General features: G+C 47.3%; 1 protein-coding gene across 1 annotated transcript in view; it reads left to right on the top strand.

Moving 5' to 3' along the window:
* The window catches only part of MYO1A (myosin IA), a 359,821-nt gene that overhangs the window by 203,374 nt on the left and 131,386 nt on the right, over window positions 1-25,061 (top strand). Inside the window, exons 13-14 of the mRNA XM_086959948.1 lie at window positions 20,405-20,470; window positions 21,013-21,117. Coding sequence (XP_086816074.1) covers window positions 20,405-20,470; window positions 21,013-21,117 — 171 coding nt within the window. The remainder of the gene's footprint in view (window positions 1-20,404; window positions 20,471-21,012; window positions 21,118-25,061) is intronic.

The raw sequence follows: 25,061 nt of genomic DNA, 5'->3' as shown, positions 1-25,061 counted from the left end.
TGGGTAAGGGCACGGTGGAGACCTTTTAAGGCAAGGTCAAAGTGGGCTTTAAGCCAGGGTTCCAGCTTTTCAGGGGGGGCACCTGATAGAGACAGCTCTGTTCTACAGACTCTTGATCTGATGACCTTGAATAATTCTTTTTTGTTTGTCCTCATCTCACCACAAGTGTCTGCAATTCTTGAGTAGCCGCGTAACCAAACTTGCACCCCGCAGCCTCTGCATTCACTTCGGTCCCAAGCCGGACCAGCCCCTTTGTTAGTGGCTTGGTTTAATCATAGGGCCAACGGGTTTCACGAAAAGCCCAGGCCTCTGCCCCAATCAGTGAAGGCCTGCCAGATATTTAGACTATCATCATTATTACTACTATGCTGGTCTAGTCTGGCCACTAAAAAAGCAGCTCTAACCCAGTCCTGGGGCTTTGGGGACAAAGGGTCTCTCCATTTCAGACATATCTCCCTTCGGGCAATTAGAATCAGGTACAGCAGTAAGCCTTTGTGGATATGCCGCAATTTGTTACTCAACATACCATCGTCTCCAAAAACACCATAGTTATATTTAGGCTGATTTCTTTTTTGAAAATCCCACTTAAGGCTTCCTTAATTCCACTCCAAAAAGGAGCAAGTTGGGGACATTTAAAGAAGATGTGAAGATCATTAGCCTGAGACAGGTCACATCTTGGACATTTTGGATTTGAGAGAGGGGCAAACTTTGTGATCCTGGCAGGGGTATAATATAATCTAATAATAAAAAAAAAGTGGTTCTTCTTAAGATTAGCCGGCTTAATGTATTTATGCAACAGCTTCAGAGATGGTTCGTAAAGATCTTCAATGTTGCCTTCAAATAGAGTTTGGTTCCAAATATGGGTTGATGGGGGGAGTTCCTTATCCTCTGCCCCTACCAGAATTTTATACCATTTTGAGATTTCTTTATATTTAATATTTATAACCTGAAGGGAACGCTCAACCTCCCATACCCCATGAATATTTCTCTTCTCGGCTGAAAACCATGAAGCCAGTTGTATATATCTAAATCTAGAAAGGCCCTCCCCAATCTTTGCTCTTAAAACCTCCCATGGGAGTGCCCCCTCTGAAGACGCCAGATCTGACCAGATGGAGATACCAGCTCTTTTAATTGGAATTGCCATATAGTTTTTAAGAAACTCCGATATCCCAGGAGAATTTCAAATTAGGGTGAATTCCAAAGATTATCCTATGCCCCATCTAAGTTCTAATCTTATACCAAACATTCAGGGCATCCCATAATACTTTCATTTGAACTTTTTTGAAGTATCTGGGTGCTCCAAATTTATATAAAAAACCTTCACCACCCTCCTGCCTTATCATCTCTGCTAAAAGTCTGCCCCAAGTTGAGTCATCTGGTTTTAAGAGCATCACCCGAATGTTTTTAAATTGAAAAGCGAAACAATAACACTTTAGGTCTGGGAGAGCCAATCCCCCTTTGATCAGCCTGCGTCTCAATTTCTTCCAGGCCAATTTAGCCCCCTTCTGTGCCCAAATAAAACTTGTACTCTTACTTTGAAATTTATTAATATCTGATTCTAAGAGGACAAGAGGAATAGCTTTAAAAAGAAATGTTAATTTGGGGAGTATGACCATTTTAACCAAGTTAACCCTGACGTAAAATGTTAGCGGGAGATTTTTCCACCTGGCTAAAATTCACCCGACTTCTTTAGTAATTCTGTTCAGGTTAATCTGCGCAATTTTCTCTATCTCTTTAACTACAATGATGCCAACATTTTTTAACTCTTTACTAATATTGTCTACCCAAGTGTCTATATTCCAGAGCATCACCTTGGTTTTAGCTGTATTAGCTAAATACCCTGAATAGGCACCGAATTCTAACAGCAGAGCTTCAACCTTGGGTTTTGTTACCCCTGGGTCGCCAGCATATATTACCAAGTCGTCCGCATATAGAGCGATCTTACTACTGTATTGATGAGATTTGAATGGGGTAATCTGTTCATCTGCCCTGATAGCTTGGGCGAGGGGTTCTATATTTATGTTAAAGAGCAGGGGCGAAAGGGAGCAGCCCTGCCGCTCTAAGAATATCAAAGCTAGATGTTAGAATGCCATTTACTAGAATCTTAGCAGAAGCCCCCTGATAACAGTTTACCAGGCTTTGAATAAAAATAGGCCCAAACCCCATGTCCCTCAGAGCCTCCCAAAGGTAAACCCAACAGACTCTATTGAACACCTTGGCTGCATCCAACTCCACTACAGCCAAGGGTTCGCATTGAGCAGTGGCAAGATCTATATTATCTATTAACTGTTGCGTTAATTCCTGGATGTATCTTTTGGGAATAAAGCCTTTTTTTATCAATGTTGATCAACTGAGGGTCAATTTTAACTACCCTCCCTGCTAGAATGCTCATAAAGATCTTATAATCAGCATTCAGCAGGGAGATCGGTCTATATGAGTCTGCCCTTAGCGGGTCTTTTCCAGGCTTTAAGATAAGAACAATGGTTGCCTCCTTCCAAGAGCTAGGTACCTTACCATCTGATCGATAAACTGAATTAAACAGAACACCCAAAATAGGGGCCAGTTCATCGAGCTGAAGTTTGTATATCTCGCTAGGGATGGCGTCTGTACCGTTTGCTTTATTATTTTTGCACTTCCCAATTTGTTCCCTGATCTCGACCTCCATAATTGGGGTGTCCAGTGCATCCCGGCTTTCCTCTGTTACACGCAGGGGTGTTTTATCCCTTAGCCAGGACCTAAGTGCCTCCAGGTTAGGTGTAGTTTCCTCTTTATAGACATGCTTGAATATCATCTAACCTGCTTGAGGTATAACCATTTTCATTCATGATTAATTCACTTATATGGTTTTTTGCACGGTCCGCCCTGGCTTTCCATGCAAACAAAGCACCTGCCTTCTCACCATACTCAAAATTCTGCATGGATTTAGAGAGCCACTGAGCCGTGCGTTTTAAATCAAGCATTACTCTAAACTCCTGGCGTGCATTGTCAAGATCTTTCTGTCTTTGGGATATTATATCGGTGACCCCCTGATTGGTCCTAATCCTTTCTGCCTCTAACTGCAAGATTTTTTCCTCCCTTAGCTGAAGATCCCGTGATTCCTCTTTGCACTAATACGACTGTGAAGGAATCCCCATTTTAGATTAAATGCTACAGGGGTGTGGTCAGATATGCGACTAGGCAGAAAGTCTTTTGAAATTACACTCTCCGCAATAGAGGGACTAATCAAGGCATAATCAATCCTTGAAAAGTGTCCATACTTTTTACTGTGAAAAGTATACCCCTGTTTGTTGCCCCTCTTTGCCCTCCACAGATCTACAAGCTTCAAATAATGTAACATATTATTCAGGGCCTGACGTGCCCGGGTAGGCTCCAATGTGATGGCTCTGATTAGACCTATCCTTAAGGGGATTTAAAAGGACATTACAATCTCTACCTATTACTCCTGACAAGACTTCTTCCATCAAGACCCATTGTAACTTACAAACATAGGTAGGATCATCCATGTTAGGGCCATAGAAGGAGACACATATCAACTCTGACCCTCCAAAATCTAAACTAGCCATTACCCGTCTCCCAGACTGATCTGTTTTTACCAATTTAATTGTGCACCCCACACCATGCTTAATCAAAATAGCCACTCCCTTACAGTGGACCATCTGCTCTGACACACAACCATTTTTTATCCATTAGTATTTAGAAAAAAACAACGCAACTCTCTATATGACTCAAGTGGGTCTCCTGGATTAGACAGATTTGGGCTCGGCTTTGTTCTAAATACTTCATTACTAATCTCTGTCTACGAGGACAGCGAAACCTGTTTATGTTCCACAACAAGAATTTTAAATCACTACTGACCATTACAGGATCTTAACCGTGAGAAGCGCCCATCGCCTATACTTACCCCTAAGAGCAATACACCAGAACATATCACCTAGAAAAGATGGTTGAGATAGAGGACTGTTTTGCATTTTTTCCCACGCTCCCCCACCCGTGCTCCCCCCTACTTCCCACCCCCCTCACCCCCTGTGCCCCACCCCCCCACTGGGGAACCCTCCCTACTATTAGGCAATAGCCTAAACGGCTTCCGGTCCTTGGGTCAATTAAAAACTACATTACCCACGTACACACCCTATCTCTCTCTGGTCCTGAGCCTTCCCATTTTAAACAAGCATTTACAATGCAATGGTCTCGGCAATAGTATAGGTGGAGCTATTGGTATTGCTCATTATTTTTTTATCTTTTTTGTATCCCTAAATAAATGGCATTGTCATTTCTATTGGCATTAGCTTTTTTTTGCATATGTGATACCTATTGCATTAGCAGAGAGAGAGTGAGGTAGTGAGATAGAGAGAGAGAGTGAGGTATTGAAATAGAGAGAGAGTGAGGTAGATAGAGAGTGAGGTAGTGAGATAGAGAGTGAGGTAGTGAAAGAGTGAGGTAGTGAGGGAGAGGGATGTTGTGAGGTAGTGTGATATAAGCATAGAGTGATGTTGTGATGTAGTGAGAGAGAGAGGTAGTGAAAGAGAGAGTGAAAGTGAGTTAGTGAGATAGAAAGAGTCCATGGCTGAAGATATTTTCTAGCACCTTCTATAATTACCTAAAATCTGTGAGGTCTGCATGCCAAATATGGCCGCTGGAATCAGATAACACAAACTGCACCAAAATATCTACATCATGATTAAAATACAAAAGCTAAAGCTTTGCTGAATTTTTTTTAGTTGAACGCTGGCACTTTAAAGCAATATGATTACAAAGTACTTTAAAATTAGGACCCTATCTAGAGAAATCACAAAAACCTTAGGAATGGGAAAATAACGCCTCTCCTCTTCACTCTACACTAATAAAAGAAATCCTCCATCTCAATCGGAGCGAAGTGCTTAAAATGGCCTCAATAAAAACCTTTGCCAGATGAAGTCTGGCACCACTACAGTTCCGAAGTGCTTCTGGGTAAATGCAAATGTCTGTCAAGATACCACAATGCTAGGCTTGGTGGAAAAAGACACCACTGGAGTGCACGTATCTTTAGCTTCAGAGCATGGGGAACAAGGAAGATACTTATATACTTAATAATGGTGCAGAAAAATTTAATAATTTAAATGCTTTTGATATCAGTCACACTCAAGCCATTCGCCACATCACACTTTACCTGTAAGTGGACTATAAATACATGCATGTTTCACTATACAATTCAACACTAATCCTCTAAGGTTCCCGGAGTAGCGTGTGACTCACTGAAAAAGCGCTTCAACTCCTCGTCAGGGGTAGTAAGCGCTATATAAATGCAATTTCAATACAATACAATAAATCACATTAGAATATTACAAAAAGAGGACCTCAAGAAGCATGTTTACTGTATCTAGACGTCTATTCTTGAAGTTCAAAAAAGGAAAGCAACTAGGAAGCAGCTCACAAGGGCAAGCAAATTACCATAATGGAGCGAATATTCAGGGTGGAGGCTCTACATTTTCAGGGTGGAGGCTCTACATTTTTAGGGTGGAAGCTCTACATTTAACAGTCACCTGATCAGGAATTAAAATCTTTATAGCCGACTGAGAAATCGTATTCAATATTTACACAGGAAATAAACTCGGAGTATGCTAGCTTCAATGCCAATTACCTTGGTTCTAGCAGATGAGCAATGGCTCTAAGAAAACGGAAAGGATGGCACTGAAAAGTGCGACGCTGTGGACACGTGTGCAGGCTGATGCAAGAACATTAATCTTTCAACAAAGCAGCTTACACGGAATACCACAAACGTGGTCTGCCAGCTTCCGGCAGCGGCTCTCTCCCAGGCGGCGGCTCCAGCGGCGGGGTCCTCTCCTCCTCTTGGGGACTCCTGCTCCCCGCTGGACCACCGGGGCTCCCAGCAGCTCACGGGAGCCCCGGGCAGCATCCAGCCATCTTCTCTGCCGGCTCCTCTCCTCAGGCGGCGCCTCGCAATCTCCTCGGGCCGGCAGCCAATCCCAGCACAGCCCGGGGAGTGACGTCACTAGGGAATCCCGGGCCGGCAGCCAATGAGAGCGCGGCCCGGGAAATGAGTTCACGGGGTGTCCCGCAGTCCCGCCCCCGGCCTGCCTGACTTCCTGGTCGCGGCCGGGCGGCAGCGGGGACAATTTCGCGCACTTTGCGGGGCAAATGCCGGGTGGGCACCGGCTTCAATTAAACTGTAAAGCGAGGTGGCCACTCGCTCGGAAGCCACAACCACTGTAACAATGCCGCTATCTGCCGCCATTGACCTCGGGGAGGCAGGATGAGACAACCGATGTCGGGAAGCGAGCTGCAAAATGGCGGATAAAAGCTCCACGTTTTTTTCGGATTTGGGGGCGTGTTCTTGCTGTTCAAGGAGGCGTGGAAAAAAGTGGAAAGAACAGCAAGGAACACACCCCCAAATCCGAAAAAGACGGAGCCTATTCTGAGAGACAGCTCTCTCCTCCAATGGCTGGCCTCCATTTAGGAAGCCAGCCAATGGAGAAAGAGCAAAAAGAGGGAGGGATAAATGCAGCACTCTAAGAATCATTAAATCTCCGACTTCCGGTTTCTGCCTTACGGCAGAACCGATAGTCCTCGACCTAAAAAACTAAAAACAAAAATCAGCCTACCATACACCTCTCCTCCTTCCTTAATTTTTTAATAAGATCATCCGCCTCATCTACTGAGCGAAAAGTGTATATATGGTTGTTCTACATGGCTCGAAGAGAAGCCGGAAACCTCTACTGAGCCCTTGCCCCCAGTTTGTTTAATTCTACCATTTGTTTGCCCATCTGCCATTGCTTCTGCGCTGTTGTATGGCAAATATCAGACCTGATGTTAAATGTAAAGGTATTAGAGAGGGAATTTGATGCAAGTGACCCTTCCTTCAGAGCTGCTGATAGTATTGCCTCCTTTACTGTGCACGTATGGAAATTGACCAAGATCTTCCTATTTTTCAGTCTCTCTGGATTCCTCTTATAGGGGTCACGATGCACCTGTTGAATCTCTCTCTCCAAATCGATGTCTTCAGCGCTAAAAGGATTTTTTAGCACTGTCTCCTTAAGTAGTGAGATCACAAAACCCTTAACATCTGATCCTTCTAGAGCTTCGGGACATTGATCAACCTCAGACTGTTCCTTCTAGAGTGGTTTTCCAAGCGTTCAAGATCGTCCTTCAACTCCTTGTTCTGATTCTTTAATTTAGTCATTTCTACTGAAGAGGGGCTCATGGACTCCTTAATCTTAGGAATCTCTTGCTCATGCGCATCCGTTCTAAGGGAAACTGCTTCTAGTTTCTGGGCTAAAACAGCACACAAAGCTTGTATTCCCGCTTGGCCCTTTTCAGAGACAGTGAATCTACTCCCTATCTCTTCTTTTAGCGCCAATAAGATATCAGCCATCGAGCCGCCCCCATCCCCCCCAGGGGGGAAATATGTTGAAAAAACTGGGACGGGTTTGCTTGCTGCGATGACTCAGGACAGGAGAGGGAATCACTATCCTGCATCTCCAACATAGCAAAGCGGTTTGAGAGTGGAACTACAGGATGGACAAAAGTCTGGGAGCCACAGATATTCTCTAGTGGAGCTTCTGTCAATTTATCAGAGGCTGGAAGAGCAGGGGCGGTTAAGACTGCTGCCAACAGAGGCTTGGTTTGAGATTGCTTCAAATCCATGTGTCCGACGGAGTTAGAACAGTGGTCCTCCTGACCAACTACTCCAATGTGTGGTGGGCAAGGGGCAGTTAGAACCTTATAATATGATTTCAGGGACAGGGTTATCTTAATTTTGGGGGCAAGCAACTTCTTCCCTCTTCCTCTGCTCTTGCCACCGTTTTTGTTCCCGCCTGAAGGGTCCGTCTTGCTTCCTTTTACCACCCTTGCCCTCTCACTTACTTCTCCCCCCCTTCCTTCTTTGGGAGGATGGCAGGGTAACACTAACTGGAGGAGAGGAGTCTTAGGTATAGAGACCAGAATCAGGAAGTTGAGCTACCCGGGCTCTAAGAGTATATCTGCAAGCTTTTATGAGAGATGCCCCCTTTACTTGCTGACCTTCATCCACATGCCGAGGAACTCCCCCTCCACCTCCTCTCCATGCTCCCGAGCAGCAAGCTTACTACAGTGAATTTTAAGAGTGGGTCCCTGTTGGGGCGAGCGAGATAGAGCCTTGCCTTCCACTCAAGTCCTGCCAGCAGAATCCGGGGCCGGTGTGTACCCTCTGTAATGTCTGCTTGGGGGCAGTGATGGCCTACGCCACAGAGTGGGGCCTAACTGTACTTGTATAGTAATAACACACAGACACTAGCTGCTGGGTAAGGGTCGAAGACCACGAGCGGTCTCGCGCCCATTTATTTATACCTGAGGGCTGACCCGCCCCCAGGCTGTGTGCGTGTGTGCGTGCGTGAGTGGACGGGCCGTGTGGCTCCGTCAGTACATCTCTCCAAACTCACAGATGAATAGTCCAGTCTTATTTAGATTTCCTGGTGACTCGTAGCCTCCATGCATAGTCTTGGAGTCTTTGACTGGGAGTCGGGTTTGGTCGTAGGTTGTACCTCCGGCTTCGCTGTCCTTCGGCCACTTCTTCTCCCGCCGGTTCTGCTGCTTCTCTCTCGGGATTGGCCTGGATGACGTTTGACTCTGTGTCTCTTCTGGGCGGTGATGGTTCTCTGTCTCGTTGACTGGCTGATGCCTCGGGAGTAGCCGGGTTGTCTGCGCCGCTCTCAATATCTTCCGACATCTTTTCTTGTGTTGTCTCATTCGTAGATACACGCTTGAACCACAACACTACCCTGGATCCATGGGACGCTGAATGTTCACAATCTCCCACACCTCGGGTTCAAACGTTGTTTGATATTTCCAGTTGTGGTGGCGAGTCTTGAGGACCACGTAGTCTCCTACTGCCAGTGGCCTGACCCCGGCTCTTCTCGTTCGGCTTGCTCTCTCATTAGTGTGTCGTCTCCGGTCCTGGGTTGCTTCGTGGTTTAGCTCTGGGGCCTGCCACGCTGGGCTTGTCGGTACACAATTTCTTGGCGGTCTCCGGAACATGACGTGAGCCGGGGCGCACTTGGTGGTACAATGTGGGGTCTGTCTGTAAGCATTCAGAAACTGTGACAAGCATTCCTCGGGCACTTCCCCTGTCTCCACACCGATCTTTAATGCCCGGTTCATTGTCCTCATGAACCTTTCGAACTCTCCATTGGCCTGTGGCCATTGTGGCGTGATCTTTCGGTGATGTATACCTCGTCTGGATAGATATGCTTTAAAATCAGTACCCTGAAACGGCGGTTCATTGTCTGACCTTATCTCATCTGGGAAGCCTAGCATGCCGAATGTCCGATCCAAAGCTGGCTTGACATGGCTGAAAGCGGTGGAAGGAATCACCTCCACCACTGGAAACCGGGAGCATGAATCGATCAGTACCAGGGCTTGTTTTCCATCCGGGAATGACCCAAAATCAATACTTATTTTGGACCAGGGAGTGTCACATGAGTCTTCTGTGATGACGGGGTGCGGCGCAGGCTCCTGACTTGTGATGACACACGAGTGGCAGTTGCGGATCTCCTCCTCCACCGCACTGTCAATGCCGGGGACCCACACCCTTCCACGCAGCCGAGCTTTCGTCTTGGCTACGTCTTGGCTACGTCTTGATGTCCTTGACAGGCTCGAGGGAATGACAATGGTGGCACCTCGCAAGACCACTCGTGGGGCCCCGTGCTAAGTCCACTTTGCGCTCGCCACATTTGTTGGGGAAACGTCTGTTCCTCCGTTGTGAGGGCGCTGGCCCCATCCAAAAAGTGCTTCCAGCTGCAATTCTCCAGAGTTTGTTTCACCCTACGGAGACACTCATCCTGGTCTGTGGCCGCTCCGATCTCTTCCAGTGTGAGGGCCTTGGGGCAAGCGTCTTGCGACAGCACCCTGAAAAACTCTTCCACCTCCTCCAGGTCCTCGTGTTCCGATGTGTTGGAAGCGTGCCCCGGATGTCGCGAGAGGAAATCCGCGGGGTTGTCCGCTCCGGGGTGGAAGATGACTTCGAATCTGTACGTCTGGAGCTGGACGGCCCACCTCTCAATCCTGGGCAGCGCAAGTCTGGCCGTCCCTGCGAACAGCAGAACCAGCGGTTTGTGGTCCGTCACGACCGTGAACTCGTGCCCGAAGAGGTATAGATGAAAGTGTTGACACGCCCACTTTATGGCGAGAGCCTCTCTTTCAATCTGCGCGTAGCGCATCTCGGTTGCTGTCAACGCCCGGCTGGCGTATGCCGTGGGCACCCACTCGTGATCTTCCGTTTTCTGCATCAGGACCTCCCCCAGCCCTACCGGGCTGGCATCCACGATGACCTCCGTCTGTCGATGCGGCCTGAAGTACGCCATGACCTTGTCATCTATCAGGGCCTCTTTCACGGCTCGAAATGCGTCATCCTCCCTCGCGGACCATGCCCACGGCTGCCCTGCTTTGGTGAGTGTGCGCAGGGGTTTCGATAGGGACGCCAGATTGGGGATGAACCGGCCACAATATTTTGGCCATCCCAAGGAAACTGCGGACATCGGTTGCTGACGTCGGCTTGGGTGCCGACCGGATGGCTCGGCTTTCTTCGGGTCTACTCTGAGTCCGTCGCGAGAAAAGATGTAGCCAAAGAATTCTACTGATTCGTTGTAAAACAAGCACTTTTCTCTGTGCAATGTGAGTCCGTGGTCTGCCAGGCGCTGAAGCGTGGCTCTCAGGTGTCCATGGTGCTCCTCTAGGGTCTTGGAGAAGACTAGAATATCATCACTCAGATTGATGACTCCTGGCAGTCCCGACAGCGTCTCCTTGATTGCATTTTGGAACACTTCGGCGGCCGAGGACACGCCGAAGCTTAGACGCTTGTACCTGCAGAGGCCGACATGGGTCGAAAATGTTGTGATATTACGGCTGTCTGGATGGAGCTCCAGCTGGTGGTAGCCTGCGTTTAAGTCCAGTTTAGAGAACCACTTGGCCCTGTTTAGATCAGCCACTATGTCGTCCATAGTTGTCGTGAGGTGGCGCTCCCTCTTGACTGCCTTGTGTGGGAGGCGCATGTCCACGCATAATCTTATCGCGCCTGGTTGTTTGGGTTTGGGCGCTACGACGAGGGGTGACACCCATGGGGTGGGCCCGGATACTTTTTCAATCACCCCCAGTTTCTCGAGCTTCGTCAGCTCCTCCTCCACCTGCGGCCGCAGGTGGAACGGTACTCTCCGATGCCGCAGTGCTGTTGGCCTCACTGTGCGATCGATGTGCAACTTGAAGACTTTCTCTCGCAGGTGGCCCAGGCCCCGGAAGAGCGTCGGGAAGTCTCTCAACATGGCGTCCGTGTGTCGTTCGTGAACTTGGTTAGGGAAAAATACCAGCTGGAGGTCTTCTGTGGTGTGGCAGCTGAGCAGGGTGCCACGTTTGCCACCGGTCACGTCGAATTTCGTGTTCACCTTTTGATCATTGCACGACACCATCACGTCAATGACTCCACGTAGAGGCAGGGGTTCATCACTGTCGTACGTGTAAATCCTGGCTTTTGAGGGCATGAGCGGTGGGCGAGGACGTAACTGTTCGTATTGCGTACTGTCCATTACATTAACTGACGCCCCAGTGTCAATCAATGCCTGTATCGGGGAACCCCCTATCTCGACTTCGCACATCGGTGGCGGCCTCTTTCTGGATCCATCCCGATCAACGAAGGAGACAAAGAAAACATTGTCGTCTTCGTCCTCATCTAACCGGAACGCTGTCTGAGCGCGTCACCGCACGGCCCTGGGTCCTCGGGAGAGATTTGACGCACCCCTTGGGCTGCGCTCCTTCCGCTTGAACCGGTACGGTGGCTGCTGCGGCATACTTTCGCGAAATGATTCATCTTGCCACAGTTGGAGCACGCCTTTCCTCGTGCAAAACACCGTCCGTTCGGGGGATGCTCCATCCCACAGTTTCCACATGCAGAGCGTGAGGTCGCCGACGGCTGATTTCTCTGTGTTGAGGGAGGAGGCCTTCTCCGGATTACATCCACGTGCTCTTCTTTGATGGACAAGTGTTTTGCCGGCGCCGCGGGTCCGTCCAACTCGGCCTGCATCGCTTCCGCCCTTACATTAGATAGTTTATGTGACCTCGCCAGCACGAGGATATCGTCCAGGCTGATCCGTGGCTGCCGTAGGATTAGGCGTCTCAGTTGAACCGACCGACATCGTTGTATGAGTTGTGCTCTGATCTCTAGCGTCCTGTCCGGCAGCTCGCACGACGTCGCTAGCTTGCAGCAGCCTCGCGTAGAAGACGGCAATCGATTCGCCCTCCGCTTGGCGGGACTGGCGCAGCTTGAACCACTCATAATCTGGGTTGGCGCGGGGGGTCAAAATGGCGGTTAAGAGCCGTGACTGCAGCTGTGTAGTTGCTGTTGTCACCTCTGTCCGGCAGAGTTTCGAATAGTTCATAGAGCTCGTCACCCCCATAACACATCAGGAGCGAGCGTTTGACTTTGCTATCGGTTTCTCTGACGCCCACAAAGTAATGTTCTAAGCGTCTGAGCCAGAGGCGCCACCGCGCGGCTGCTGTGGCGGGTTCAGATAGTTCACTGAATGGCGGGAGCGGGGCCGCCATGGCATGACCAGGCGTGGTAGTCACGACGTTGACAGCAGGGGCCTGAGCTGGTGGCCCTGCTTGCGCTGGCCCGACATTCTGTGGTGGCAAAGGTGGCGGAGTTGGGACTCGTTGGGCTGGTCCGGCGGCTGCCGCCCCCCTGTTGCTTGCTGGTTCATTTCTGGCTTTGTGGTAGCACGTGGGCTGCGTACTGTTGCGAGTGAGTGGCGGTGTCACGTGGGGACTCGCTGCTGTAGTAGGTTAATTGACCCTCTTCCTCTTATTGGAGCATAATCTGTGCTGCACACAACGCTACTCAGCCCTTCCGGATGCTCCATGGCCTGGACAGCCGGTGTGTGTGACACTGGGCATGTTTCTCCCCTCAGAACGGCATAATCGGCAGCTCCGCGAGATGCGTGAGCTTTAGTAGGGCAAATCTTCCGCTTCCGCGAGAAGCGTGAGCGGCCGTAGGGGTGTGGCGAGAGCCGAGCTAGTCCCTCCGATCTGGGCCGAGCACATTGCTGCTTCTCTCCTCCCATGCGCAAACAGGTCTGAGCGCTGGGATAGCAGTGAGGCAGTGCTGGGCCTCCGAGGTGGGGACGCTGTAGTGCAGGGCAGACAGCGGACGCAGTGTTTCCCCCTGGAGGGCTCACCTCGAGCGCTGCGACAGACGCGAAGCACCTACCGGCAGTAGGTAAGGCCGGACCGGCCAGCACAGCGGGGTGGCACCCGCGAAGGATCTTGGCGATAGTGGTAGGCTCCAGCGCAGGCAGCGCGAGCGCGGCTCAGGTGTTACCGCGGGACACGGCAGGCGCGTCCACGGGGCGAGGCGTGGGCAGAGTATCCCACCCTCGTCGCCAGTGTAATGTCTGCTTGGGAGCAGTGATGGCCTACGCCACAGAGTGGGGCCTAACTGTACTTGCATAGTAATAACACACAGACACTAGCTGCTGGGTAAGGGCCGAAGACCACGAGCGGTCTCGCGCCCATTTATTTTTACCCGAGGGCTCACCCACCCCCAGGCTGTGTGTGTGCGTGCGTGGACGGGCCGTGTGGCTTCGTCAGTACACCCTCAACGTCCTACCTGGGGAGGTTGCAGGGAGAGAAGCTTCCCTCCCCCCACCTCTCTTCTGTAGCTATGCTGCTTATACTGGCTCTACCACTTAAGAACCGGGCCTGAAAGTACAGGCAGGCGAGCCTGCTTTAGTGGCACTCCCGCGCAGAGCCTTCCCAGTGGGATCCTTGTGGTGTCCGCGCACTCCCTCCGAGTTCCGGAGCCACACACGACCTCAAAAAGCCGCCGCTGCCGCTCTGCCATCAACCAGCTCTGCTCCTGCTCAGCCAGAACCCGGGAGATGAGGTCGTCCTTAAGAGACACTGCCGCTACCGCTCCGATGGCAGTCAGCTCACTCTCGGCCAAAACAGCGGAGAATACCAGGAAATATTTTACATGATTTACATGATTAAACCAAAAATGTGCTAAGAGAGGTTAAGAGAGGCAAGGAAAGACAATACATCAGCCTCGCATTGCGGAGGCTCCCTCCCAGAGAGATCGGGTAACAGATCCGAGGACCTTCCACCCGCAGCCGCTTAGATGAAGGCCGCCATGTTCCCCTGACCTTGAACAATTCTTAAACAGATTGATTAAAATACTGTGTTCCCTTAATTTATTTTTGAGGTGGGGGACATGTGAGAGTCTATTACAGGCATTTTGCAGAGAAATGTTGTGTTTATGTTCCATGCAACATCCATATGGAGAAGTGTGGCTCAGGGGTTAGAGGCGGCAGACCTGGAGCTTGAAGTTCGGCCCTGGACCAGGGTTCAATTCCCCGCCTCGGCGGGTCTTGGGCTCAAAAATTCCACGGACTCGTTAATTCTCGCTCCCGTGCCTTCTCAACTCACGGGTTCACACTCTGCGACTCTGGGCAATAGCTTGCTTAATCTCCACAACGGCCCCTCGCGGTGGGATGCCTGGCTTTCCGGGTTCCCTAAGCAAGCGCGGAGATGCCCCAGGGTAAGTCGTGCGCTATATAAGTTTCATTCATTTCATTTCATTTCATTTCATAAAAAAGTTTATTATAAATCAAAACAGGACCTCACATATTCATAAGTCATAATATGTATAACTAATTATCATATCATTACCATGTATCACTAATTATCGGGGAAAAGCACCTCCACTACGTGAAAACTAATTTTCTCACCATTATTTGTGCTTAAAAAAGAGTTGGTAGTAGTGTTCAATAATTTCAGATTGGGGTGAAGAGTTTTTTCAAAAGAGATTGATCACTCAAGTCCTCTGCAGAAGCGACTTCTGTAGAAGAGAAGCCCTTTTAGCTCCAGGGGCGAATTTAAAACAGATGCACATTTTGCACAGTAGAGTCTGGAGCTGCTCTGGGCCCTCATTAACACGCAACTCTACTCTGGAGAGTCAGGCTGCGACCAGGTGTTCCATCTCTCTCTGTAAGGATCAGGCAGCAAGCATTTTAGGACCGCGAATTGGTTGCCAACATATAGAGTTATCCGGTCAATGCTTTACGTCTACAGCCAATTACATTCATCAAGGCGTAAATGGTGGCAGTTTCAACGCAGCAGTTACATGGCTCTGATCATCGGAGCAGCGTAGCGGCCATTTTGGGAACATATCCACGTAAAATGCCATCAATGTGCCATGGCGCAGAATTAGCTGTGGTCTCACTCTTCCAATAAACAGCGCTTCTAAGCGCCACTGTTACGTTTTTATTGAGTATTACAGCTGTTGCGTTGTACAAGAAATTTAAATTACTTTCCTAGCATATATTGCCAAAATGGCAAAAATGTAGGTATGATGTTTCATATTTAGGTGTTTTATATAACCTTAGCATGTAATCTGACTGCTGCTTTTGTGCTTTCCAAAATGAAGGTGGTTGGCATCTTGCAGTAGGGTGACCAACGGGCATAGGTGCAAATTAAGGACAGTGAGTTTAAAAATTCAGGACAAAGGGTCAAAATTCAGGACAAACATTCAGGACAGAAGGTCAAAATTCAGGACAAAAGTTCCGGACAAAAGGTACGTTTTACAGACACATCAGAGGAGGTCGCACAATAATACATAAGTAAGTAAATAGACAGCCAACATAAGTATACGTCAAAATAACTTAATATTAGGTTGAGACAATCGTGCACTTCATTTTCTGTCTCCGCTTTTGGCTACTTTGGCACCCTTGAGACCCCTTCCCGCAGCTGCATCACTTTGATTATTCTGCTGTGTTTATTTGTTATTCTATCTTATGCAGGCCTTAGAGGCACAGATCAAAGTCAGAAAGGGCCAAGAAACACTTGTATCTGACCCCTTGTCACCCCCACCTTAAGCAGATATAGTGGGTGCTTCACTACACCTTTGGCCCATTGTCATTTTTTGTTTGATAATCATCCACAGTCAGAATGACAATGGGCCAGTCCACAGACTGAGCGAGGTCAGGAGGGGCAGCTGCAGCCTCTGGAGTTCAAAAGAGAAGAGCGAGCTGGAGAACAGCACAGCTTGCTGCCATCACCAAAATTACAGACAAAAGGCGTCCGTGAAAGAAATCCTCACAGACAACGGACAAGAGGCCCAAATAACGGGCAGTCCGTGAAATTTATGGACGGTTGGTCACCCTATCTTGCACGAACCATACACCAGGTACCATGCATAAGAGCAGGTGGACACCCAATTTCTAAGAAAGGAATCTCTGGTCAGCAAACACAGCCTAGGAAAAAGATTTGTGGGAGTACAGAGCCCAAAACCTTAGACAGTTCTCCCTGCCAACCATGGATGCGCAACCGAAATACCTACTTTCCCAGAAACTATTGAAACCATAACTAATCACACACCTGAGAACCACGACGTTAGGACTCAGCAAGAATGGATGCTGAATGGCCAGATTCCAGTGACATGCTTTCACCACAAACTCTTACCACATATTACTCTCAGGCCCACGCGTACCCTCTCTCTTAAAGACCCCAATCCTATGAATTGGTGATTACTGATTACTTGTAACTGAGCTACCACTTGACCGCACTAACTTGTTCATAATAAATATCTACCAGCAGCATTCGCCAGCACTGTACTGTGTTGCACGGCTAACTCTTTCAAACAGCAAATACTGGTGGCTTAGTGGCACGATATAAAACTCATAAATAAATTATAATTATTCGAAAATGCTGAAAGAAGGAGGAATTCAGCAAGTCTCTGTAAACAGACTGAGTATCTTACATTAAAAATAGTACAATGGAAGCAGGGCCGACTTTAGAGCTGTGTGGCTGGTACTGCCGCACTGGGTGCTGCCCTGGGAGAGGGGCACTGACCTCAGAGGTAACTTACGATTTAAAAACTCATTCAGCAGCGTTCATTGTGTGTCCAGTTTTCAGGCAGCACTAAAAATGTCAAGATTAACTCTTGTGACTAAAGTTCTTGCTGGAGAGAGAAAAGAGTTTTGTCTAGTTGCAGTTTTGACGCACCATAAAGTAGCGCAGAGTGTTAATATGCCAGCTGCAAAGAACGCGTACCGTGCATATCACAGATCTGTATTTTATGTGGATATCTGAGTGGAATACTGGTTTTGCCACAGAGATCCTTTTATTACCGCACTTCATAAGATACAACCCTAATATAGAACAGTGACTGCTACGAAATGTTGACAAAGAGCTGCATGAAAACTGTTTTGTTCCCCTAGTATTTCATTATCTATTCCTAATGTTCATGAACAATGTTTGTTTGGGTAGATATGCATTCTTATTAGTAAAGTCAGCCTTTACTAGTGCTATAAAACAAAGGAAATGTATATGAGAGAGAGGCTATGGAGAGAAGAAGGGCACTTTTGCCTGGTGGTCTTGAGGGAATCCGAGGAGATGGTCGAGGGTGGGGGGGGGGGGAGGGGGGGGGGGGGGGGGGTTGAGTTTGTCAAAAATGATTATTGCACCAGGCCCTGAAGGCTAAAAACCTGGCCCTGAATGGAAGGTAGTGTGAGAACACCTTGGGATACTTCAACTTCTGTTATTCTCTCCCCCCAAACAATCCCTAATTCTGAGGTTCTTTGAGTAGGTGAATGAAGTGGGACTAGGTACCCTCTTAGAAATGCAGCCTTTGGGCCCGCTACTGATTGCTGTGCCCTGAACCTCCCATCTCATGGTCCAGATTGCATTAAACGTTTGAAGATGGTGCCTTATTTCCATGCCATCCTTATGTGTGAGGTGGGTTCAGTGCAATGAGGCAGTAGCGGCTTCTTCAGCAAACAGAGGTGTTCCTCTGCTAGTCTGTTGGTTAAAATCAAATGTAACCGTGGGGAAAATCACCTTGAGCGGTCCAGGCACCAGAAGCCCTAAAATGACTTCTAAGACAGATGTAATACACATCTGCTGCCTATAATGTCTAAGCACCCATGAGTCCTAAAGTTATTGTATATGAAAGGCGCACACGAATGTACGCCCATTCTGTCCTTTTGAGGCTTTCATAGGGTTAGGCAAAACTGTCAATATCCACCCAGTGCTTAATTTGTAAAAGAATAAGTACCGGGGCCCAAGTTTTGGAGAGAGGCCCATGGCAGGCACTATCGTAGGTCGGGTGTAGAATACCAAAGCCACATAGTTTTAATTTCACTGCATGCGTTTTTAATCCACCCACAGACACTCCCAGCCTTTATCTCACTCTTGCAGGTTCTTTTTCATCCCTGGTTTCATCCTATGCCAGTAGTTTTCCATATTTCTCTTCCTCCTTCATCCTCCTTCTGTGTGCTTCTTTTACTTGCTCTGGACCAAAGTTTGTTGAGGAAAAATATGTAGCGATCCCCAAAAAGGGGTGCAGGTGGCAGTGTATCCACCTGCTCTTACTTCTCAAAGTAGTTAAAAAAAACACTAACTTCACAATGTCACACACTGATGAAGTTTTAAAATCGAGGATTTTGTGGAGAAACTAAAGCCTACTTTTAGCTTAATAATTTTGCTGCAGAACCAGTTGTTTAAGCATTCTTCTGTAAAATGTGTTTTTGCAAAGAAAATGAACTTGTGCAAAGTGCATAAAGTTAGCAACTCTATGAAAAGCAAGTTTTGCATACTTTGCACAACATTTCTGGTGGAACTAAAACTTTGCCCAGTACTAATTTTTCATTACTATGATAGATTAGAGATTAATTTGTACCCATGGTGGTTGGTAGGCACAACCAACGCTTATTTCAGGGGACCAGGACCTTTTCTGTTGCTGCTGTCATAGAGCAGATCATAAGTCCTTTAATTTTCAATGGTCATAAAAATAGTAGAAGGACAGTCGCCACTTTCACCATTTCCTTGTACTGGCAGCCCTTCTTCCATTTCCATAAACCACAATTGGAATAGAAGAAAGGTAAGCTTAAAGTCAGTGAGTAATAGAAGACGAAGCTGCGTTGTGGATTGTGATGTAGTGTTCTTTAAAGAGGTCAGTCTTCAATGGTTTCCCAAATTAGAACAGTGTTGGGGTGTTCCTGATGAATACGGGGATGTTGTTCCAGATCCTGTGTGTATGACAAGTGGAGCCAATAGATTTCCATAAGGATGAGAGTGATGCGATCATCCTTCGTCCGGTCTAGGATGAGACGTGCTGCGGCGTGTAAGATACCCCTACGGGGTAACAGTGTGGAGAAGATGCAAGATTACTATGGCTTTGACAGCAGTTCTGAAGTTGCTTTGTTGAAGAAATGGTTTGACTTTTTTTTAGAAGAGACAGCTTGCCATTGAGACATGTTTGTACTGTATCTTGTTTGTTGTTCTTGGCAAATAGAAGGAATTCTGTCTTGGTTGGGCTGAGCTTCAGCTAGGAGCTGGGCTAGCAGATCTGTATGATGTGCAAGCAGTTGGATGTCTAAAGCAGAAGAGACTTTCTAATAGAGATGTGTGTTATCAGGCATATTAGTGAATCTTGATGTTGTTATGTGAGTAAAGACCAAGCGTGTCCATGTAAAAGTTGAAGAAGACAGGAGACAGTATGGAATACTGGGGTACTCCACATCTTTCGTGACCTGCAGATGCCCATGGGAACAAAAGTAGGGGAAGAACCAGTGAAGGACATTGCCTGTGAATCACATTAGCTATTCAAGGGTGCTTGTGCACGAGTGTGGGATGGTTAACTGTGTCAAGGGCAGCAGAGAGGCCCAGCAATATTACAAGACATGAGTTATCTTCATCTTTTTTGAAAAGGGCATTGTCTACAATGTGTAAAATGTGGTCTCTATATTGCAGCATGATCTGAAGCCAAACTGGTAGTCGTGCAGGAGATGATTACCATTTATGTGATCTTGGAGTTGAATATAGTCTACTTTTTCAATGATCTTGCCGATGAGTGGTAGATGAGTGATGGGCTGGTAGTTGGCAAGGTTGGAACAGAAGGATCTGGCCAGACGAAGGCCTTGTCAAGGTGATGCAGCAAGTTGCCTAGGCCATACTGTGATTAAGGTAAGTAGACCCTCTGCTCTATGGAAGCATTTGAAAAGACAACCATAAGAAGGCACATCCATGCTGCTGCACTATGACCCTGTGAAGGATTGGTCACCTGGCATATAATGGACTCTTCCCTGGTCCTATTGGCCACTCAAAGGCAGTACTCTGTGAGTATATATATTGAGTTCACTGTAGGGCAATCCAACATTTTTGGTGGTGGCAGTTGAAAATGTCTAACAGAAAGACAGTTTTAACCAATAACAAAATGATCTGGCCACTCTTGGGTAGAGTTTCAGTTCACAAATCAAAGGAGATTTAAATGCAGTGTTTGGAACTTTGATACTAACTTTCTCTAGGAAGGCAAAGCATCTTGTGAAACCAAGTACAATGTCTGGGGAGCTAATACAAGACACTTTTTGAATTTTTTTCTTTTCAGATTTCTAACGTTCAAGAGAAGAAGGCCATGGGTGTCTTGGATATCTACGGCTTTGAGATCACAGAGGTAGGCTCTGGTTGTTGTGTTGCTCGGACATGATTTTGAAGTTAGGTATAATAGGTGTGTGTAATATTGTTTGCTGGAGTCTGTCTCCATCCTGCAGGGTGTCAATATCTCCCTCTAACCAACCGGTTCTCCAAGTTTCGGTTTCTCTTTACATAAATCTATGATGATGCTGTGCCGGATAAATGGCCTTTCTTGCAAAGTTTCATGTTCATGTTTGGCCTCCTAGTTATTAAAATTGAGCAGTGGTTTGCACGTACATGGTGACTGCGGTTGAGCACACGCAACGTTGATTAGTCATGCTTGAAGTATTTTATGGCCACTAAGAATCAGGGTTTGGCCATCAGTTTTGGCAAGTTTACCGGCTGTATCCCAGTAAAGGTTCATAGGTTGCAAAGCTATGGTCACAGAGAGCAGAGAATGGCCATCATGTTCTGCTGTTGGCAACTTACTGAATGGTGTGAGTGATGACACTGCCTCATCCCGTCTTGTCAATCGATGCTGGATGCCTGGTTTCCAAACTCACTGCACACTTTCTGCTCTAGGACAACGGCTTTGAGCAGTTCATCATCAACTACTGCAACGAGAAGCTGCAGCAGGTCTTCATCCGCATGACCCTGAAGGAGGAACAGGAGGAGTATGTCAGAGAGGTATGTGTCAGTGGAGCAGAAGAGGGAACGACAAGAGGGAGGATGTAGGGGAGGCAAGAAGCAAATATTTAGAGAAGGGGTAGATTTAGGGCATGGGGATTTCACATTCCCTAGGAGATTATTGATATTTTGAAAATAATATTTGAATGGCCATTTTTATACTCTTTTGAAAATTGCATTTGTTCTGTAACATAAGTATCATTCATTCCAGATATATATGTATATAATCAATGCCACAAATAACTTTTTACTGTGATTCAATGGTAGAAACTAAGCTAACTCATTAATGTTGTTGTCAATAACCACTGGTCTATAAGGATAGATATGTAATGTAGGATAAGTCCTTAATCAGGTAGGTATTCTGTCTCAGCAACTAACCTATGTCTTGACGCAGGAACCACTAGAAATATCATTCAACCCCGAATGCAAACATTTGCATGGGTACTACAACTCGGGGACTGGCCTCAGTGGCAAATATAGAATGCAATCGGCAAGTAGAGTTAGAGATGAAGATACCAGGCAAGGACTCGACTGAGAAGATGGAACTAGAATAGGAAGGAATAGGAGAATTCATGATGAAGTAATGAGCAAACCTTCTCATAGCTCCTAACCAATAAGCTCGCTTAGTTGGGGTTCATACCCACGAGCCTGTATTCAATATTTTTAATGCAGTGAATCTAGGTGTTGAACAACGAGGAAGAAATATCAGAAGCAACAAGTAGTAAACTGCAGAAGGGGGGATTATGTTGCATCAGTAAGCATGAGCAATCTTCCCATAGATAATGCCCAAAATTAGAACATTCAGAGGGGCTAAATGATATCTGAGGTTCCCAGGAGGACATAGGTAATAGCCCACAGAGACCTGAGCAGGGTCTCTTTGGGCTATTATCTGCCCATTTCAGACATTTCAAATTGGATGTTTCAGAGGGAATCTGTATGGTTCAGTAATGTCAACAAGATGCCTCAGCCCTACCACGCATCAAGACAAGTGAACAGATGCCTTGTAAGTTGCTGGCAAGGAAGTCTGGCCACAGGCCTGGACCAGATAAAGTATAAAGAATACAGAAGCAAGAAAACTTGAGCTGTCATCTGGGTTAACCTTTTGTTAAGGCACCCAGTATTAGACCAAAGTATCCATCCTCTTGTAGTAGCCCCTGTCCACACTTGCGCATCATGGTCCTGATGTTTGGTGATGACGGAGAGATTAGGCAGGTAACAGTGTACTAGTACCTTCTTTGCCTGAGACCTCTGTGTTCAAGTCAATAGACTAAAGTTTCAGCCCAACTACACTAGAGTCTTGTGTCATGTCAGCAATATTAAAATATGAGCCTCTTCTACTTGAAACCCAGAAGTATGAAACAGATGTAATAAAATTAACAACGAGCTACGGTTTTATAAGAAACCATTGCTCATTTTTGTAACCATATTGTTATTAGGAAACTCCCACTACAGTCTTTACTTGTTACAATGAATCTCTTTTGTGTTTTTGTGCTGTGCATTTTTTACACTGTGGCAGTTGTTTTTGTATTGGCCATTTAATCCCCAGATGCTTCTGTATGCCTTAACCTTAATGAAAGTGTTGGAAAAATTAAAGACATCTACGAATAGCATTTAAAGGGGAAAAACAGACAATAATATGACATAAACGTTTATACTGTAGCTTTACAATTCACAGTTCTGAGGAAGGCTGCATTTTGTATTTCACTGGCCAAAACATGTTGACTGGTGTTATGTTTGCATGAGGAACCATTCTATAGCTTACACTGTAATATATCAATTCAGGAGATGACAATGCAGATCTTTCATGCCAGATAGTGTGGCTTTTGAATGTAGATTCCACAACTATATATGGGTGTGAGCCATGTAATTGCTGACTTCAATTTGATGGAAATATGCAATACTTGTTAAGTATTATATACAACTTTGAACTCTTGTCTAGAAACCGCTGTAGTTGTCTAAGGAGCTTCATTTAGTCACAAAGTTTCATAAATAAAAAAAACATACAGACTGGCGTTGGCTTCATCCACTGGTCTGCTCAACTATCAGTCACTTTTTGTTTACATCTATATCAGGCCTCTGCAGCCATTTGCTTTTTAATTTCAAATTTGTTTTATTGATTTGAGAGCAACAATAGGCACTACAGTATGAAAGAAATGCATCAGGTACAAAAGGCAGTTGATACAATTAAGTATGTCTTCTCTACAGAGCAAATAGCAAGTTAGGTTTGATTTCCACAATAAAGGTACAGTGCCAAGGCTGCAAAAGTTAAGCGTAGTGAGATAACCAAACAGTGGTAACCAAAACCAGAGCTCCCCTCCCGTTCCCCGCACTCCCCCACCCTTCCCACCCCACCCAGTGTGCCGGACTCGTGAAACAATCATAGATGCATTCACAGAATAAGTATCGCAGTCATCCATGGGATCACGAAGGGTCATGTGTAGGCTCTGTGAGTCGCAGCAAGTGAAGGTACCTGGGGCACTTGATCTCGTTAAATTCTTTGGACCGGAGGGAAAGCAGCGGGAGCCAGACCTTCCGATATGCAGTCGTGGAATGTGTGAGCGTAGCCTGGATACGTTCCATCCCTAGGGTGAACCAGATGTTGTGCAGCCATCCAGTGTGAGTGGGCCTGGTAGTCGAGCCCCAGAGGGATAGTACATGTTGTGTTGCAGCTTGCAAGGCGACCCCCATTTGACGACCTCTGGGGGACTTTAGGGGAAAGGTAAGTGCGTTAGGTAAGCCTAAAATGGTGTAAGCTGGGAATCTGGGGATTTCAGTATCAAAGGTGGAGTCAATGTCATCCAGGACTGCCTTCCAGTAGTCCTGGACTTCACAGCATTCCGAGAGGAGGTGAGTCAAGGTGCCCCTTTCCCCGCAACCCCTCCAGCACAGTGCGCTACGTATCGGGTTGCCCTTGTTAAGCCGGATCGGATGAGATGCCAATACATGGACAACGTTATAGCCCTGAATTATGTCCGAGAGGGGGAGAAAGCCCTGTAGGTCAAAGAGGCAGCTGATACCTCGCCATTGCGGAAATGCATGAGGGACAGTGCCTGGTGGAAATTCCGGATTGTCCAAGAGAGGGGTAAGTGGAGAGGGGAAGATTGTCAACCCCCGTTTGACAGCGACCGTGTTCCAGACCTGCATGACGGTGCGAGTGATGGGGGATCGCAAGAGGTAGCTTGGCCTGTGCTGCCGGGGGAGGAATGGAATTTTCCAAAGGGATGTCTGGGCCAACGCCCTGTCCTGAAATAACCATCGCTTTTCGGATTCCGAAACCACTCCACCAGATACCGGAGTTGTGAGGCCTGGAAATACTGCAAGAGGTTGGGGATCCCAAGGCCTTCTTCGTCTGCGTTCCTGTATGCTAGTCGTTTATGCAAGCGTGCTTGCATACCTTCCCAGATAAAGTGGTGGAGGGTGGCTTGTAGACGCGCAATGTTGCCAGCCGGAGGGAACATCGGAAGGGCTTGAAAAATGTATAGAATTTTGGGCAGAGCCGACATTTTCACTGCTGCGACATGTCCCAGCAGGGAAAGGGGTTGTTTGGACCAGCGCGCGAGGCCAGTTCGAATTTGGGAGGTGAGGGTTCCATAGTTGAGAGCCACCGTCGACTCTGTAGACGAGGTAAGAGTAACGCCCAAGTAGGGGAGCTGTGCGGTCGACAATAAACCTCCCCCGTAAGCGGCTGTGTCTGCCCGTGGATGGGCATTTTTGCCCAGTGGCAGTAGGAGGGATTTACCCCTGTTGATTTTGAAGCCGGAGACAGTTCCAAAAGACTCTAACTCCACCAGGAAGGCGGGAACAGAGCAGTCCGGGCGGTCCAGAGTGGCTATGATGTCGTCGGCATAAAGGCCGATTGTATGAGGCTCCAGCCAAAGGTAATGCCATGGATAGCAGGGTTGTCGCGAATCTTTTGCGCAAGGGGCTCTACGTACAGGGCGAAC

Source organism: Lissotriton vulgaris, chromosome 1_1 (assembly GCF_964263255.1).
Source record: "Lissotriton vulgaris chromosome 1_1, aLisVul1.2, whole genome shotgun sequence".
In the NCBI taxonomy this organism is placed as follows: Eukaryota; Metazoa; Chordata; class Amphibia; order Caudata; family Salamandridae; genus Lissotriton; species Lissotriton vulgaris.
The sequence above is the reverse complement of the archived record's forward strand: the minus strand, read 5'-3'. Positions and strand labels throughout refer to the sequence as shown.